Source organism: Diaporthe citri (assembly GCF_014595645.1).
Source record: "Diaporthe citri strain NFHF-8-4 chromosome Unknown scaffold_5, whole genome shotgun sequence".
In the NCBI taxonomy this organism is placed as follows: Eukaryota; Fungi; Ascomycota; class Sordariomycetes; order Diaporthales; family Diaporthaceae; genus Diaporthe; species Diaporthe citri.
In genome coordinates, this window is record NW_025064850.1 from 1,030,647 (window position 1) to 1,048,074 (window position 17,428).

Sequence of the window (17,428 nt, forward strand, 5' to 3'; positions counted from 1 at the left end):
CCTTATAAATAAAAAGAATATTTAATTCTTATTAAAATTAAATTAATAGCTTTTTATTTATATATATAAATTATAAAATAGTTATTTATAATAAGCGCTTTATTAATTAAGTTAAAGGATTAAGATTAAATTATAATAAATATAAGAAAATGTTTTATTAATAGCTTTATATATATGGGAATAATACATATGGGCGTGGCGTGCCCACGCAGTGGGTGCGCTGCAGGCACTGCATAGATTTGGAGGTGCAAGGTTTAAACTAATCTTATTAATAGCAGCTGCCAGCCAGTGCCAGCCGGCTGCCAGCTGGCGGTCACGTGCCCCGCGCACGGACCACCATAGCTAGCCTATAGCCAGACGGGGGAAGGCTGCAGCTTTGCTGCAACCTACCCTCCACACCATAGCCGAATCAATTACCCATACAATAGTTAACTGCTATTGCCCTTACTCTCCATACATACAATACCCATCAACAATATAATTAATATAATGCTTTAAAGCATTAAATATATATTATATAATTATAATAAATATATATTATAAAGATAAGGCTTATAAGTTAATATAAGGGTTATTAAATATAATATATTTATTATAAGCTAGCCTTAAGTTATTTATTATAAAGTATTTAAATAAGGTTTATATTTAAAGTATAAAGGAAAAGGTTTACTTTTTATTTATACTTATATTAAAGCTTATTCTTATAAAGCTAAAGCTTATTAATTAATTATAATAAGTAAAGCTTAAACTATAATATATCCTCCTTTTTTAAGTTTTTATAATAAGCCTTAAAGGGTAGCTATATAATAAAAAATAAAGAATATTATAATTTAATTATAAATTAAATATTGCTCTTTACTTAGCCATTTAATTATACCTTAGCGCTTCTTAATTATATTAAAGGCTTAGCTTATTATTTATAATTAATATATTTTAATCCTTATAATTTAATATATTAATTAAAGTAAGTTAATAAAAAATAATTATTTAAGCATAAGTTAATAGCTAAGCTAATAATATTCTTATAATCCTTTAATATAAACCTTTTATATAAGCTCCTTTACTTAAAACCTTAAAACTATAAATTTATTATATAATTTATAATTAATTAACGCTTAATTATAAGTAATTTACTTTATTAATAGGAATTTCCTAAATTTTAAGCATTTTTATAAGGCTAAATTAATTAATATATAGTTAATTTACTTTAAGTTTAAGTTAATGCTAAGTTAGCATTGCTTTTAAGCCTTACTTTATAAAAAAAATTTTATACTTCCTTAAATAAATTCCTTTCCTTTATTAGCCTTAATTAATAAAAGTTATATCCTTATTTTTTTATAATAATTAAGATAATTATGCTTATAATAGCTAAGTTAGCTATATATAAAATACTTAACTTTGCTTATTAAAATTATTATAATATTAATATTTATTATTTTATTATTTTAAGGTTAAGTATTATCTTCCTTTATTATAATGTTAAAAACACCCTTATATTATTATAAGGCAAAATAAAAGGCCTTAAATATATTTAACTACTTTTTATAATTAAGCTAAGCTTTTATTATAAAGGTTAAGTTATTAATTATTAATAATATTTTGCATTTATTTAGCTAACTTTAAGTCTTTGCTATATAAGCTAATTAATTAAATTAAGCAAGAAATTCTGCTATTTTCTTTTTATAATGTTATTATAATGTAATTAAGCTAAGCTTAGCATATCTTTGCTTAAAAGGGTTTTTAAATGCAAGGCAAACCTTTTTTAAGAAGCTTTTTAATTACTTCTTAAATATCTTTATAAAATTAATATAAAGCAAAAAGTAATTATAAAAAGTTTCCAGCTAATTAAATATATAAAAGAATTAAGCCCCTTTAATATTAATTACTTCCTTATTTATTATAAACTTAACCCTTATCTTTATTAATTAAGTTGCTAAATATTCTTAAAATAAGAATTTTTTTAAATAAGGAAGGGCTTAATAAGCTGCCATTATTCTTTTTAAGTTTTGCTATATTAAGTTTTATATAATTACATTATAAGTTTATAATATAAAAGGACTTTAAATATATATTATAAGCTAACTTTAAGTTATTTATTATAAGGTATTTAAATAAGGTTTATATTTAAAGTGTAAAGGAAAAGATTTACTTTTTATTTATATTTATATTAAAGCCTATTTTTATAAGGCTAAAGCCCATTAATTAATTACAATAAGCAAAGCTTAAATTATAATAATATTTAATATTTAAATGCTTAACTTTATATAATTATAACTTTATTAAAAAAATTATAAATATAATATAATTTTTATATTTAAATATTTTAAACTTTATATTTTTAATAATAATATTATTATTATAATTAGCCTTATATTAATTAAGGAAATTAATATTTTATATTAAGGCATAATAAATATAAATAAGTTAAGTTAATTTATAAAACTTATTATATTATAAGCATTAATATTAACTTTATTACTTTTTACTTATTATTATTAAAATAATAAAAGTAATACTTAAAATACCCTTTTATATATAATAAATAAATTATAATTAATTACTTTTAATAATAATATTATTTTTAAAGCCCTTAACTACCTTTAAGGGTGCTAATAAGCTTAATATACCCTCCTTTAATATATTGCATTCTTATATAAAGTTCTTTATATATTAATAAAGAAAGCTTTTTAAGTTCTTTTTAAATTAATAATTAATAAACTATTTATTTAATTATATTAAAAAGTTTTTAAATATACTTAAGCTTATATTTTAAAGCTTTATTGCTAAGTAACTTATTTCTTGCTTTTCTTAATAATGCTAAGCTTTTTAATAATATATATATTAAAAAAAGTTATTTAATAATTTATTATTCTTAAGGTTATTAAACATTATTAAGAATAATAAAAATATTAATAAATAATATAATAAAGATAGCGTAACTCTTATTATTAATATTTTAATAAAAAAAGGGGTTATAAGTAGCATATATACATGCTTAGCTGCTTATAATGCTAGCAGCAATAAAGTTAATTATTAAGGCGTTAAATAATCATTAAAGGCATTTATAAATATTAATGTAAGTTAATTATTATTATTATTGCTTTTATTAATATTAATAATATTTCCGCTGCTTATATTATTTCTTTTTAGCTTAAATATATTAGCTTTACTTAAGTACCTTAATATAATTAAAAGAATATTATTATTTAACTTAAGGATTAAAAAAACTTTAAATACTTTAGCTTAATTACTTTACTTTTAATTAATTAATTAAAATAATGCTTAATTATATATATTTTTAAAGATATAATTTAAAAAAGCCTTTTCTTGCTTTTTCTTTATTAAATTAACTTACTTAAGTAAGTCTTTATATATAAAAGCTAAATATATTTTATTCCCCTTAATAAAGCATTATGCTATTAATTTTAACTCCTTTTTATAATTAAAATAACGTTCTTTATTATAATGTTTTAGCTATTAACTTAATTAAGTAAATAGCTTTATTTTAACGTTTCTTTAAGCAGTAATAACTTTTTATATAATGCTAGTTTTTATAAATTTTGCTAAGAAACTTAATTAATTACTTAATTAAAAGATATTATTAATCTTAATATTAAATTGCTTAATTTAAAATAAGTTATTTTCTTTTGCTTTTATAATAATAGCTTTTTTAATTTTATAAAATTAAATATTAATAAAGCCTTTAAAGGTTAATAATAACGTAATTAAACCTTATTAATGCCTTAAAATAATATAAAGCATAATAAATATTTAAAAAAAATATATAATATTTAAAATAAGTATTGCTTTACTATTAATTTACTTTATAAGGTTATATATTAATAATTATATAATTTTAAGATTTATATTTATTACTTATTAATTTAAATAAGTAAGTTTTAATATGCTATTCTTTTTTAATTAAATTATTATGCTAAGAAATTTATACTTTACTTAATAACCTTTAAGGTTAATAACAATTTACTTTTTAAACTTTTTAAGCTATTTAATAAGTTAATTAATAAAAATATTGCTAAATTTATTGCATTATCCTTTTAAGTATTTTATTAAAAAAATAAATATAGCAATATCCTTAAATTAATTAGCTAAGCTAGCTAAAAAAAAGAAAAAGGCTACTTTTATATTTATTTGCAACTTAATCTTAATATTATTATTAAGAAAGCTATTAATAATAATCTTTTTAATAATTTCTTAAATATTATTATTTTTAATAATAAAGGGGTTAGCAAAGGGGTTTTTATTATTATAAGGGGGAGAATTTAACTCTTCTTTATTATTTTTAACAAAGCTGCTTTTTAGCAATGATGATAATAATAATGGCTTTAGAAATATTTTTTTTAATAATAATAGCTTCCTTTTTATTAATAGCTTTTAAGTAAGCTTTATTAATAATAATAAAAAAAGCTTTATCTTTAGCTTAATAATAATTTAAGGCTTTTTTAAAAGAAGATTATTAAATATTATAAAGATAATATTTTTTTTCTTTATAAATATTATATTTATTAACTTTAAAGGATTATTATTAAAGATAATATAATGTTTAAGCTAGGATTATAATTAATAGCAAGGGTTATAATTTAAGGGCTTATAATTATTATATAAAATTAACTTTAAAGTAAAAATAATAATAGCTTTATTTAAGGGCCTTATAATATATAAATACTTTTATTAGCTATGATTATATATAAATAAATAATGCTTAATATTAATTATACTTCTTTAAAACTTTAGCAAGGCATTAATGGCTTTTATAAACCTTAATAATAAGTTAAAGGGTAAGAAATTATAGTTAAGGGTAATTATTATATATAATAATTAATATATAAGCTTTTAGCGGTAATAATAACCTTAGTTAGTATATAAATTAATGATATCAAGGGTATTAATTAACGGCATGATAAGTGCATATGATTTTTAGTGTGGTGTGTTATGTGTAAGTTACTAGCGCCAATTTAATACGATTGATTGCATATGAGAGTACACTGGGCTGGGGCCCGGACCGTGACAAATCCAAACTTGAACATCATTCGCTCAATGGCGACGTAGCTCCACTGGCCCTGGTCCATTCTTTTGCTTCCAGACTGCCGGAGGTCCAGACGGACCAGACCTGGAAGCGATCGATTGAGACCAGAGAATGAGATGATGCCACAATACCGACCAGCTCAGGCTCAACAGCCTGTGCGAATGGCCTCGATTGCAAGGTCGAGAAGTCGCCCCTCGCCGAGCTTCGCCTTCACTGTCAGGACAGCTCAACAACGCAGCGTCCCGGCTCCGCAACGATGGAAGTCGACCACATCTAGACAGCGGTTTGCACCCATCAAAGAATACAAGCCGCATGCGGTCAAACCAGCGGATCCAGGACCTTCGAAGGCTCCGGGGCAACCTGAATCATCGAAGCAGTTAAAGGGCGCGGGCCCAAACAAGGGTGGTGAGCGGCCTCGGCTTCCCATCCCCTACTATTTAGCCCTGCCAGCCACCTTCATAGCAATAGCTGTTGCTGTCATCTACTTCAGAGGTTCGGACGATGGGGTACTGTCATCTCCGTATGCTCCTCGCGAGGAGATGCTGCAAGCCGCCAGTGAGATCGCGGGCCTGATCGGGGTGGAACAGGTGACTTACGACGAGGATGTGATCGATCACCATGGACACTCCGAATGGAGCACATCCAACACCCCCGTACGAGCTGTTGCCGTTGTCTACCCACGGTCGACGGAAGACGTCGTCGCCATTGCCAAGACATGTAGTGCTCGGCGCGTGCCCATGGTACCGTTCGGAGCCGGATCGTCTGTCGAGGGCAACTTCTCTCAGCCATATTCCGGTATTTGCATAGACTTCACGCACATGGACCAGGTCATTGCATTCAGGCCGGACGACATGGATGTTACTCTCCAGCCTGGTGTCAACTGGATGGATCTGAACACAAAAATCGCAGGGTCGGGCCTCTTCTTCCCCATGGACCCATCGCCGACGGCAACCTTCGGTGGCATGGTGTCTACAAACTGCAGCGGCACGAACGCTATGCGCTACGGCACGATGAAAGACTGGGTTGTGAACTTGACAGTCGTTCTCCCGGACGGAAGCGTGGTCAAGACTAGGAGACGACCTCGCAAGACGTCCGCAGGCTACAATCTCACCTCCCTGTTCGTCGGCGCGGAGGGCACGCTGGGGATTGTGACCGAAATCACACTGAAGCTCGCCCCAATACCGGCTGACACCTCTGTTGCGGTGGTAGCCTTCCCCAGCATCTCCGCAGCAGCGACGGCAGCGACCTCGCTGATTCGTTCCGGCATCCCGCTCGCCGCGCTCGAGATCATGGACGACGTGCAGATGCAGATCCTCAACAAGCAAGGCAGCGAGACCGTCCGCAAGAGGAGGTGGGACGAGAAACCGACGCTGTTTATCAAGTACTCGGGGACGACAGACGGCATCAAGAGCGACGTCAAGCGCTCGACAGAGATCATCAGGAGCGTCGCCGGCAGTGTCCCGTTCCACTTTGCCAAGACGAAACATGATGAGCATGACCTCTGGTCGGCGCGAAAGGAGGCACTGTTCACAATGGTCAGCAACCGGCCCCCGGGGACGGAGGTCTGGTCTACGGACGTGGCGGTCCCGCTGTCGCGGCTGGCTGAGATCATCGAGATATCAAAGAAGGAATGTGGCTCGCTGGGAATATTTGCGAGCGTGATCGGCCATATTGGAGACGGCAATTTCCATGTGGCGATGATGTATGACCCCAAGGACGAAAAGATGGCAAGGAGAGTCAGTCATGTGGTCCACGATATGATGAGCCGGGCCTTGGAGATGGAGGGCACAGTATCAGGGGAGCATGCGATTGGGATTGGGAAGAAGGAGTGCCTGTTGGATGAATTGGGTGATGGCACTATTGGGCTGATGCAGACGCTTAAGAGGTCTGTTGATCCAAGGTGGATAATGAACCCAGGCAAGGTCTTTGACATGCCCAAAGATGAGACGAAAGGTTGAACACGAGACGAAAGCCCTGCGAGGTTGATGGGGAAAGAGCTCAGGGTGAATATAGCTGATGAGAGACGAGTAAGGATAACTCTAGACACAATTTGTTCAAAAACATGAACACTGCCACCAGGGAACCTGTCCATCCCGGGTGCCTTTTTAAAGAACTTTGCTTGAAGTTTTACTGTTTGTCTACTCCAGGCAATTAATCACAAGTGGTGCTAGCTGCCTAGGTGGATAGGGAGGAGGCGCCTTCAAGTTTGTACAAAGCAAGCCAATTGTCTATGGGACCCACTTTGAAGCCATATTATTGGAACAGAAGCCTGGTCGGTCTCAGCCAACGTTTCTGGCTCCTGTCTTGATGCCGTTGCAGCCTTGTGTTAATAACCATCCCGGCAGACCACCTTTCTGTATCATCCCCCGTTCACCTTCAACAACCTCTTCACCACAGTTTCCGGAAAAAGTCAACCAAAACATGGGTCTCAACCTAGGTTCTCGGGCGATGATCGCGGCCATCCGGGCAGCGCAGCCAGAAACAGGCTTGAAGAAGCTGACGACCCAGGTAAGCAACACAAGTGAGGAATTCAAACAGTGGATAGGAGAACGCCCGAGCATCCACTCCAGATCGACAAACTGACATGTCCATTTCATTCCATAGGTCAACAAGCTTCTGCCACCGAAGATGGAAGTCCAGAAGCACGAGCTGCGCGACTTTATTCGATCCCTTGATGAGCCCACCGACCAGCACGTCGCCGTCATCAAGCCTCGCGACGAATCCTTCATGAAAAGCGTCGCCGAACAAGCATTCACCACTCTTCGCGAGGCCGAGCGCGAGTTCCTACTCAACCTGGACCACGATTCTATTACCAAAATGCACAACTCGAGTGGCTCGCCCAAGTGCCACCCCGTTGCCCATCTGCGGTATCACTTGCAGGTGCTCCTCGCCCTTAAAGGAATTGTGCCATGTGTCCCCTTTGTGAGCCCCAAAGAGACCGGCACCGTTGTGATGAACGCGATGGTCCTCCGCTGCCTCGTGCCTCTCATGGAGCAGCTAGACTTGGAATCATATGGTTTCAGACTGATCTGTAGGCCGCTTCCCTTCTGAATCCGATCTACCTAACTCTTCTCGAAGTGCAGAGCCTTAGCACAGGCAAAGCACTTGTCCCTGCCACTTCGAGCATCCCAGACCAGATAACTGACACCCCTCGACAGACATCGCCACAGACGTCCTGACCTCTACCATCCGGTTCAGGGGCTTCAAGGGCTCCTGGGTCCTCGCAGACACCCAGTCGGCAGAGTGGGACCTCGTACGAGAGATCTTCGCGCCTCCGCTGCTTCCCGACCCGGCCCGCCGCGTCCCCGAGAAAATAATGTGCGTGGCGCTCGGGTTCCCCGTGTACACCGACAACATCACCAACGAGGTGGTGATCAGGGACATGACGGAGCACGCGCTGCTGCAGGACAGCTTCGACCAGGACACGTGCCGGGTGGGCGTGATGAAGGTCTTCTGCGACGACGGCAGCGTGGAGGAGTGGAAGGCCATCAAGAGCCACTATGTTGTGTACCGGGACATTGCGCTGCAGCTGGGCACCGTGTTGCGACTCGACTTGGGCGATCACCCTGAGATGGAGCAGTGGTGTGGCGTTGAGGGCGAGGACTAGGAGGAGGCCGGATCGTGAGGCGATGGGATGTCTGCTTCGCGACGGGACGCCGCTTGCGAAAGGAATCAATACTTCACCACTGCCGGCTTGTTTCGGGTGATAGGCTAGCGACTAATGACCGTGTAACCTCCTACATCGCTCCTGTATGACAGCTTCGGTGGAGTGATTACCCTTGAAATTCACCGGATTTACCTCTGCGCTTTCCTTGGCCTCATCAAGTATACAGCAATGTCACTTTTATGGTAGGCAGTATTTTCAGGATTTTGTCACGGCAGATGACAGATTAAATAAGGCCCGTATGCAGAAGTGTACATGCATGAGCGACTTCAAGACCATCAGTAGGCACTCTCCCGCGCCTCCCAGGCTGGCATTGGGCTGAGACCAGGATCACTCATGCCAGATTGAATCACCGCGTCCGCAACGAGCTCCAGTCCACCCAGCTTGGCACCCGACTCCTCCTGAGACCAGAGCGTGATGGATACATAGTTCGTTCCGCCGTAGTTGAGGATGCCCTGTGGGACGGGAAACCTGGTCTGTGGGCCAAGATTGTTGACTAGAAAGTGTGGTCAGTACATGTTCACGTATCTTCAGCCGGCGGCAAAGAGCCCAAGCCCCTGTCAAAGGCCTGTCAACGGCCGCAGGTGGAGGTCAGAACTCACTGTACTTCCCGAATTGGTATCCATTCACAAACAACTGCACCCTGAAGTCCGCCGGGCCACCATCCGCGGACGTCGTGTTGGCAAACACAAAGTTCATAGGCACGTCCCAACCCTTGGGAATGTCCAGGTCAAAGCTCGTAGCGAAGAACCCAACACCCGCACCCTCGACACCCTCCTCAACCGGGCTCCTGACCTCCCACTGATCGCTCGGCGGCTCGGGGAGGTGATAACCCTGGCGCTCCGCAAAGAGCGCCCCCTCGTTCAGCGGCCCGCGGGCCAGGTCGAGGTACTGCTCGCCGCCCAGGTTGCCCGTGACCCTCCACTCCACGTCGGACTGCGGGTGGCCGTCGAGTGTGTAGTTGAGGATGCCGCGGGGCGTCTTCATGGTGTCGAACCCGGGGGTCCAGTTCGTCTCCTCGCCCATGTGGTCGATCAGGACGGTGATCACGTAGTCGCTGCCCCTGGCGAGACTTGCGGGGAGGAGGCTCAGCGTCTGGTTGTAGCCGCCTGGCGTGCCGGCGCCGTTGAAGGAGCCGAGGTAGGTCGAGTTCACCCAGACCGAGTGGCCGAAGCCTGATCCGCCTTGGGTGGTCAGGTGGAGCGATGACTCGTTGCCGCTGGCGGTGAAATGCCCGCGGTAGATGAGGGAGCCTGTGTGGTATCCATAGTCCCCGGAAATCAGAGAGGTCGGTGTCTTGAGGGTCAATACGTTGCCCTGCTCATCACGAGCGGTGTTGCTGGTGTTGGCTTGATCGGCCTTCGTCCACTGCGAGTCATCATAAGATGCCTGGATCTCTGGAAGTGAGTCGACGTATTTCCACTCTATGGCCGACAGGTCAGACAGGTCAGGGAGATCAATACTGGGCGGTGAGTATGTCAATGTTGCCGACAACCGACCATTGGCAGACTTCACGCCAGGCACCTTGACTCCGTTGAAGTAGATATTGTTGGAGCCTGGGAGACCAGCGACGATTTCCAGCGGACTGGTTGCGTTGAGGTCACCCGTGAGATACAACGCAGTCCCTGACTTGGTGGCCGTCCGAAGCAGGTAACCTGCCTTTGCAATCACGGTCTCTTTATTCGGGGCCGTGTAATTGCCAACTGGGGAGGCAGCCTCAAGATCCAAGACCCAATAGTTGAAGGCCTCGTTTCTCCACAGAAGGTACACATCCAAGTTGCTGCCGTAATGTAGGACCTTCCGCTCCTGAGTGACCTCCCACTGCACAGCAACCGCAGAGCCAGCGGTTTCGATCTTGACGGTGCTGCTGTCACCTTCGACTGTGGGCTTGCCCAGCTTGGCGGGGAACGCAAACTCGTGGGTCTCTCCAGCCCCGGCGTATAGGATAAGCACGCGCTTGTCTCCAGTGGCGCCGTGGGTGTAGATGTCTGCGGATGAGTAGACAAGGTTGTGGCCACCAACGTCGTAGTCAGTGACATGGAATTTAGAGTCCCTGCCGTTCAGCGTCAAGGTGCCACCAAGCTGCGGGATCGTCACATTGCCGACGCTGGTTGGGACACTGAATGTGTAATCTGTAGACTCGCGAGAGGTATAGTCAGAGTGACGAACGACGTAGAAGTTAGTTGTGTTTCCAAAGATGGGTGTTGTCGAAACTGCCGTTGTGCTCGTGTAAGTCGTGTTGGTGAGGTTTCCAGGCGTGGCCTCGAGATAGGCTGGAGATGCCTTGATGAACTGTGCCAGAAGCTTGGCCTCCACGTACTTCTCACGGACCAGAGTCCTATCCTCCTTGATTACTGCTCCGTAGTCGTAAGATGTGTATGCGCCTGGCTGGCCCAAGTTTCCCCAGTTGGTTCCTCCGTAGGTCATGTAGCGGTTCAGAATGGTGGCACCAAAAGAGAGGGTGTTCTTGTAAAAGATGCGCTCGGCCTCGGGCCCGATGAAAGCCGCGCAGTCGTCTAGATCCCACGAGCCACCCCAGTAGGCAATAGCACCGCCTTGGAATTCTGGAATGGCGTACGGCGTGTCTGGGCTCTGTTCAAGATGCAGCTCGCGGAAGTTCGTTGGAATGGCACCGACAGTCCAATTGTCCGGTTGACTGCAGGTCCAGCCGATGGGGTAGTTGTCATGGCCGTAGATGTCTGGTCCGCCAGGTTCTCCAGGGACGAACAGGCCAATTGCTGCGGCCTCATTGTTCATGAAAGGAACAAGGATGCCTGCGTCGCGGAACAGCTTGTTCACAGAGTCGATGTATTCGACGTCCGGCCATTCAACCCAGCTTGCACCAAACGTATATTCATTTTCCGCCTGGAATGCCACGACTGGGCCTCCATTGGTGATCTGGGCATCCGCGATGATTTTTCCGATTTTGTCAACATAGTTCTTGGTAGCATCGACGAAGCTGCCGTTGGTCCGCAACATCTCCTGTTCCCTCTGTAGCCAACCAGGAAAGCCACCCCCTGCCACCTCGGCGTTGATGTAAGGACCAGGCCGTGCCAACAGGTACAGTCCCACTTCCGAAGCAGCCTCGAACAATGGTTCCCAGGCAAAGACGCCATCTGCGCTGAACCCGCCAGGGTTGCCCTCGTGCAGGCGCCAGTCGACGTAGAAAGACACGCCGGTGAAGCCCAGGGCCTTGATCTTCTGGAGAATGTCTCGCCAGAGACCAGGCACAGGAAGCCTGAAGGGGTGGAACTCGCCCGAGTAGAACACGATACGCTCACCCCTGACGAACAGCGAGTGGGAGTCCCATGTCACCTATGCAATGTCAGAACGCGCAACGGTGTAGCTAGAACGGCAGGTCTCACCAGGTCTTGGAGGGCCTCGCGTCCCAGGGTCAACGACAGTGAGCTGTTTGCCCTGGGCGCTCGTGGCTAGGCCTTGAGCACAGCAGTACAGGGAAGCCAGGACGGCTGCAAGCCGGTAAGGGGATACCATCTCGGCCGTGATCGCCTCGATTCCAAGGGTTTGGGCGAGTACAAAGGAGTGGGGATCACCTCATGTTGACTGGACTGATGCACGTACCTGCGCGCCTTATATCGTCTCGGTCAGTGGTCTCTTGCCAATGCCAGGCCCAGACGGAGCCAGCGGGGAAAGATCACATTCTGTCATCATCTTTCGAGGACCCTGGGGTGAATCTCCCCAGACGTGCTAGTTCACATAGCCAGGCACGGATTGACGCTCCGAGCAGCCGCGGTCAAGCGCTGCTAACGCATGCTTCGTGACAGCTGGGTGGTGGAATTATGGCCTGCCGTAAACCGAGGCTTCTCCGCTCGTTCGTCCCTGCACGAGCCCCTGCACGACAAACCTGCGCGCTGCCTAATAGACTCGCAGAGGCTCCAAAATTATCATTCCAAGGATTCCACCTCCAATATAAGCACCCTAGGCACCCTGGCAGGGTTTTGGAGTAGCGCCATCAAGTGCTGTAAACAAACGGAGGCGTTTAGAGAGGCCCACCCCCGAAGCCGAAGGAAGGTGATACGTGCCGTAGAGGGGCGGCGGGCAAGAGTGGAGCGAGAAGAAGTTGGGGTACGGTCCATCCTGATGGCTTCTCAGCCACAGCAGACCGTTGGATTTTGTTACGCAAGGGCGTCCCTGCACCTCTCAAGACCCACGTTGCATGCGCCAACTAACCCATTACCGCTCTGGTGCCACCGACTGCCAGTTTGCCAAACTCAATACCATACCTAGCCTCTCACGGGTACGTACTCATGGCTTCTCACGAGAAAGAGTAAGTGCTGTTCGCATGGTCGTTAGACTCTAGCAGACCGTGGGCGGCACAATGAGGCCAGAAAAACCGTTGTATGGATTCCAAAGCTGAGAAAGATTTACTTTCAGGCTCCCCGCGATCCGCGCGTGCATTTTCGACCTGGATGGGCTCCTCATCAACTCGGAGGACATCATCACCAAGGCCCTGAACCAGCTCCTGGAGAAATATGAAAGACCGACCTTTACCCCGTCAGTTCGATCCAAGCTCATGGGCGTGCATGACTCGTCCAACGGAGACGTATTCCATGACTGGGCACGATTGCCCATCCCCCGCGAGCAATGGGCTCGCGAATCAAGAGCACATATGCAGCTGCTCTTTCGCGATTGTGAGCCAATGCCTGGCGCAGAGAAGCTCTTGTTCAACCTCAGCAGTGCGCGCAGCTCCTCTCCCGGAGACAAGATTGAGTTGGCGCTGGCATCCAGCACCACCAGCGACATCTACGCTCTGAAGACCTCGAGGCCCGAGACTGAGCGCTTACTTGGCTTCTTCCAGCCCGAGAGGCGGATTTTTGGTGATGATCCGCGCCTGCGCAAGGGCCGGAGAAAGCCAGCGCCAGACCTTTATCTCCTTGCGCTGGACGTTCTGAATTCGACGGTGGACCGCTGCGAGGAGCCCATCAAAGCCAACGAGTGCCTGGTCTTTGAGGACAGCGCAGTCGGAGTCGAGGCTGGGAGACGGGCTGGCATGAGGGTGATCTGGGTGCCGCATCCCGACGTGGCGGTCGAGTATGAAGCAAGGCAGAAGGACATTCTGGCCGGGAGAACGGGATTGTTCGACGCGGGAGACGATCAGCAGCCCGGAGAGATTGATGACGGCTGGGCAGAAAGCATACCGAGTTTGGAACAGTTCAATTACGACAAGTACGGCATCAGTGTGCCGTCCTGAGTGTCTCTGCAGAATCGCACGCAGTCATTCGGCAGATCGACGCTGGACACCGGGCTCCACCACGCACATCTTCACGTCCGCCCACAAAAGAGTTGATACATTTCATCACAGAGTTTCGGAAAGCAACTAGAATTAGAGCTGTCCATCAGTCTTCATTCGCATACCATGCAACTTAGGAAAGGAGTTGATAGCCTGGCAATGCGCTCAGAGAGCAACAATTTGGTCAATGTCCCTCGCCCGGTAGCCCTCTATATCTCGATTTTCCTTGGCAATGTCTGCCCACACGCAAAAGACGATTGAACGAATTTGGCACACCTTTGTTTGCACACTGTCGTTTGCGCAGGCGCCTTTGCAAACCTACCTGAGCATGTACGTTCGTCGCTGTCGCCGCTGGGGAGTGATCTTCATGAGCTTGCGATGAGGGTTCGACCCTGAAACATTCCTTGCACCTGCATCATCCCTTGAACCTTGACCTCCTCTCAAGTACGAACGTATCTGGCCAATGCTCCCTCAGCTCCGGCTACAACGGTGACAAACTGAACGACCGACCGTCAAAGTCCACACCAGCCAGACCGACAAACGACCATGGCTCCTAGATATACCACCATCCAGCCTTCATTGCCAGTCTCGTCGATTCCTGAGGCACTGGAGTACTATACCGGCCGCCTCGGCTTCCGCCTAGCGGGCCGCGACGGAGACAACCACTGCTGGGTACAACTAGTGGACGACACCAGCGTCTCGAAGTGGGATGCTTCTGTCAACATCTACCTGCGCCGTAAGTGTACAAAACTTCCTATGTCAACTCAGCTACCATGTCAACGTAGCATTGGCTAATTTTGGTCTTTTCTCACGAAGGCCGGGGCTTTCCAGATGTTGAGAACGATGTCCAGTTTGGCAAGGTCTATATCCGCATCGACGGGGACAATGACGAGCTGGAGAAGCTGAGGGACACGCTCAAGGCAAACGAGGCCAAAATCAGGGGTGATATCGAGACCAAGCCTTGGGGTCTGAGGGACCTGGTAGTTGAGGATCCGGATGGTGTAAGTGCTGTCTCGAGATCCCTGGGCAGTAAGGCATGAATCCTGGAGCTGCGTGGCTGACGGTGGCTTAGAATGTCATCACCTTCAACCAGAGGGTCAAGAACTTCCAGATGCCTTCAAACACGATTTTTGCGGGCTCTTCGAAGGGACAGAATTGAGATTGCGTCGACCGTCCTTGTCTGCGCAGATACCGTTAGATCCTACAGTTTTGGCAAGTAAACTGCAGTGCACTTAAGCCTCATTCGACTGTATAAACCTCTTTGGTAATACAAATGCTTGAACCCTTTTCCACTGCTTTTCCCGTACTACTCAAGACTCTGGACACATTCTCACGAGGTCACAACAATATCATATGCTCAACACTTCAGTGTGATCACATCCACCCAACCGTTTCTAACCTTAATGAAACATCCTAGGGACATAATTATGTACCCATGAAATTGATTAATTCTCATGATGATGAGTTGATTAATATAGGCCATATAAAGTTAGGAAAGTCATTCTTTATTAGTATCAACTTCTTGCCTTTGTATACTCGCACAATAGCGCAGGAGGATGCCGAACGCAGTCAACTTCGATGACTTCAACTCGCAGTCCATTACATCCCAATAGATGTTGTTTTACAATCTCTGCTGAACGAAGCTTCTTCCTTCGAATTGAGTCAATGGACATGCCCATGCATACTTTTGCCCCTCACGAGAGTCGGCAGGTTTCACCCCCGTAAGGATCTCCGTGTTCACTCTCGTGAGCGACTTTGGGATCCCATTGGGATCCCGTTCCCTTGAGGCGAATTGGGGCGTTTAGTGTACTGCGCTACCTTTTGGGGACAGAACTAACCCCGCACCGTTGCGCCCCTTTTGCCAATGAGGCGCAGCGCTCGCATCTGCAAGTTTTTGGCATTCCCATATCATTGACCAACGCTGGAACCAGGTGGGTTGAGTTTCTTGCGAAAGAATAGAGACCGCCATGTTCTAACAAAAAGATCGAAACAATGGCCACTCGTCATCCCTTTGTCCGCCACCCGCTGGAAATAGTCACGTATGTATTTCGAGGCATCCGCATCGCATTTTGGTCAGTCGCCATCTTTGGGGGCTGGATCCTCGCGGTGACGCTGTTCGCAAAGGACAAAAAAGCCACAGCAGGCGAGCAGCCGGACCAACCCTATCTTTCTCGGACACTTGATACTTCAAAGAACAGACTTCGAAGACTATGCCGCCCGACATCATTTTACATTCCAATGCTGAGCAGCATCTTAGCCCTGATCTTTGCCTTCCGAGCTCTAGAGGATCATCACATATCACTACCCGGGACCCAGGAATACCAAAGCACCTGTCCAGAGGGGTCTCGTAGGACGTCGACAGGAGCTTTTGCCAAGCTTTTTGCAGCTACCGTGACAACGGTGGGGGTATATGGGCACCTGAGCTCCCTCAATGGCTCGCGTTCCTGGAAATTCGAGCTGTTTCGTGCAATCGAGGTCTCCACCAATCCACTGGCGCCGGTCTTGTCATTTTCGACAGTGCTTTGGTATGGGTTCATAGATCTTCTCAGGATTAGCCCGGGACCTTGGCAGACGAAAATCACCCTCAAGTATCGGCTCGCAAGGCTCTGCAGCTGTCGTCTCAATGATAAGCTCGATGTTGACCGCAGTTTCCCACTCTCGCTCGTCGGTCCTGCTCACGTCAAAGCGACACCACTCGAGCGAGATCTGAAGTGGGTTGGCCGCATGCTGGTCTTGCTGATCTTACTTGGGCAGTACTGTCAAGCCGCAGTACTGTTAATACGTCGCATTCTCTCCAACACGGCGGCAGGAGCGGACTATGCTATGCTTCTGTTAGTCTTCTCTGGCCTGGTCGCTCTGTGCCAGTCTTTCACCATCTCGCTATTAAATGTGTCTTGGACGTTAGAGAGCCACGTTCAGCCATGCACAGAGCCCCTCTGTAGCATCCCCGAGTGTACTTCTTTCAAGCAAGAGCAAGGACTACCCAGTACAGAAACCCATGCCATCGTTTTTGGTCGCGACATTGCACTCATCCCACGAAGGATTCTCTACCAGTTGGCCGGCGGTTACGCCCAATTGTCTATCGTTTTGCAACTACGAGACAGCTTCTGGAAAGTCTTAATGACTTTGTTGACTGGATATTTCATCTGGCGATCATCGATCTACTACATCTTCTCCATACATGGCTTGAGAGCCCTTGTTACCGGAGACCGGGAACTCCAATCTGAAAGAACTATGGACCCTACATCAGACCAACTTGAACAAGCATCAGAAACACTGCCAGCCCCTATCCCAAATGACAGCCAAGGTTCATCAAATCAATTACAATTGGAAACGCCGCCAGCTCCTGTCTCGAACGACGGCCAAGAAGAATCTGAGTCTTCAATGTTATTTGGCGTATTGATGTTCTCTGTTCTCTTCATCGTGGGTATAGCCGCTATTCTGTGGATGTGCATGATGGTTATTTACC

General features: G+C 44.4%; 5 protein-coding genes across 5 annotated transcripts; 4 read left to right on the top strand and 1 right to left on the bottom strand.

The window, feature by feature from the left end:
• Positions 1-5,205: 5,205 nt before the first annotated feature.
• INS49_010984 (uncharacterized protein) lies at positions 5,206-7,002 on the top strand (the record flags this gene model as incomplete). The annotated part of the gene is made up of 1 exon (XM_043171705.1): positions 5,206-7,002. The coding sequence occupies one exon, from the start codon at positions 5,206-5,208 to the stop codon at positions 7,000-7,002; it is 1,797 nt and encodes a 598-aa protein (XP_043023450.1).
• Positions 7,003-7,465: 463 nt separating this feature from the next.
• On the top strand, positions 7,466-8,651 carry INS49_010985 (uncharacterized protein; the record flags this gene model as incomplete). Its single annotated transcript, XM_043171706.1, has 3 exons — positions 7,466-7,552; positions 7,649-8,075; positions 8,203-8,651. The coding sequence occupies 3 exons, from the start codon at positions 7,466-7,468 to the stop codon at positions 8,649-8,651; spliced, it is 963 nt and encodes a 320-aa protein (XP_043023451.1).
• A 335-nt stretch (positions 8,652-8,986) lies between these two features.
• On the bottom strand, positions 8,987-12,380 carry INS49_010986 (uncharacterized protein; the record flags this gene model as incomplete). Its single annotated transcript, XM_043171707.1, has 4 exons — positions 8,987-9,204; positions 9,311-12,023; positions 12,291-12,298; positions 12,368-12,380. 4 exons carry the CDS (start codon positions 12,378-12,380, stop codon positions 8,987-8,989), a joined length of 2,952 nt encoding a protein of 983 aa, XP_043023452.1.
• Positions 12,381-12,976: 596 nt separating this feature from the next.
• On the top strand, positions 12,977-13,920 carry INS49_010987 (uncharacterized protein; the record flags this gene model as incomplete). The annotated part of the gene is made up of 2 exons (XM_043171708.1): positions 12,977-12,996; positions 13,104-13,920. The coding sequence occupies 2 exons, from the start codon at positions 12,977-12,979 to the stop codon at positions 13,918-13,920; spliced, it is 837 nt and encodes a 278-aa protein (XP_043023453.1).
• Positions 13,921-14,505: 585 nt separating this feature from the next.
• INS49_010988 (uncharacterized protein) lies at positions 14,506-15,118 on the top strand (the record flags this gene model as incomplete). The annotated part of the gene is made up of 3 exons (XM_043171709.1): positions 14,506-14,695; positions 14,776-14,960; positions 15,032-15,118. The coding sequence occupies 3 exons, from the start codon at positions 14,506-14,508 to the stop codon at positions 15,116-15,118; spliced, it is 462 nt and encodes a 153-aa protein (XP_043023454.1).
• Between the last annotated feature and the right edge of the window lie 2,310 nt (positions 15,119-17,428).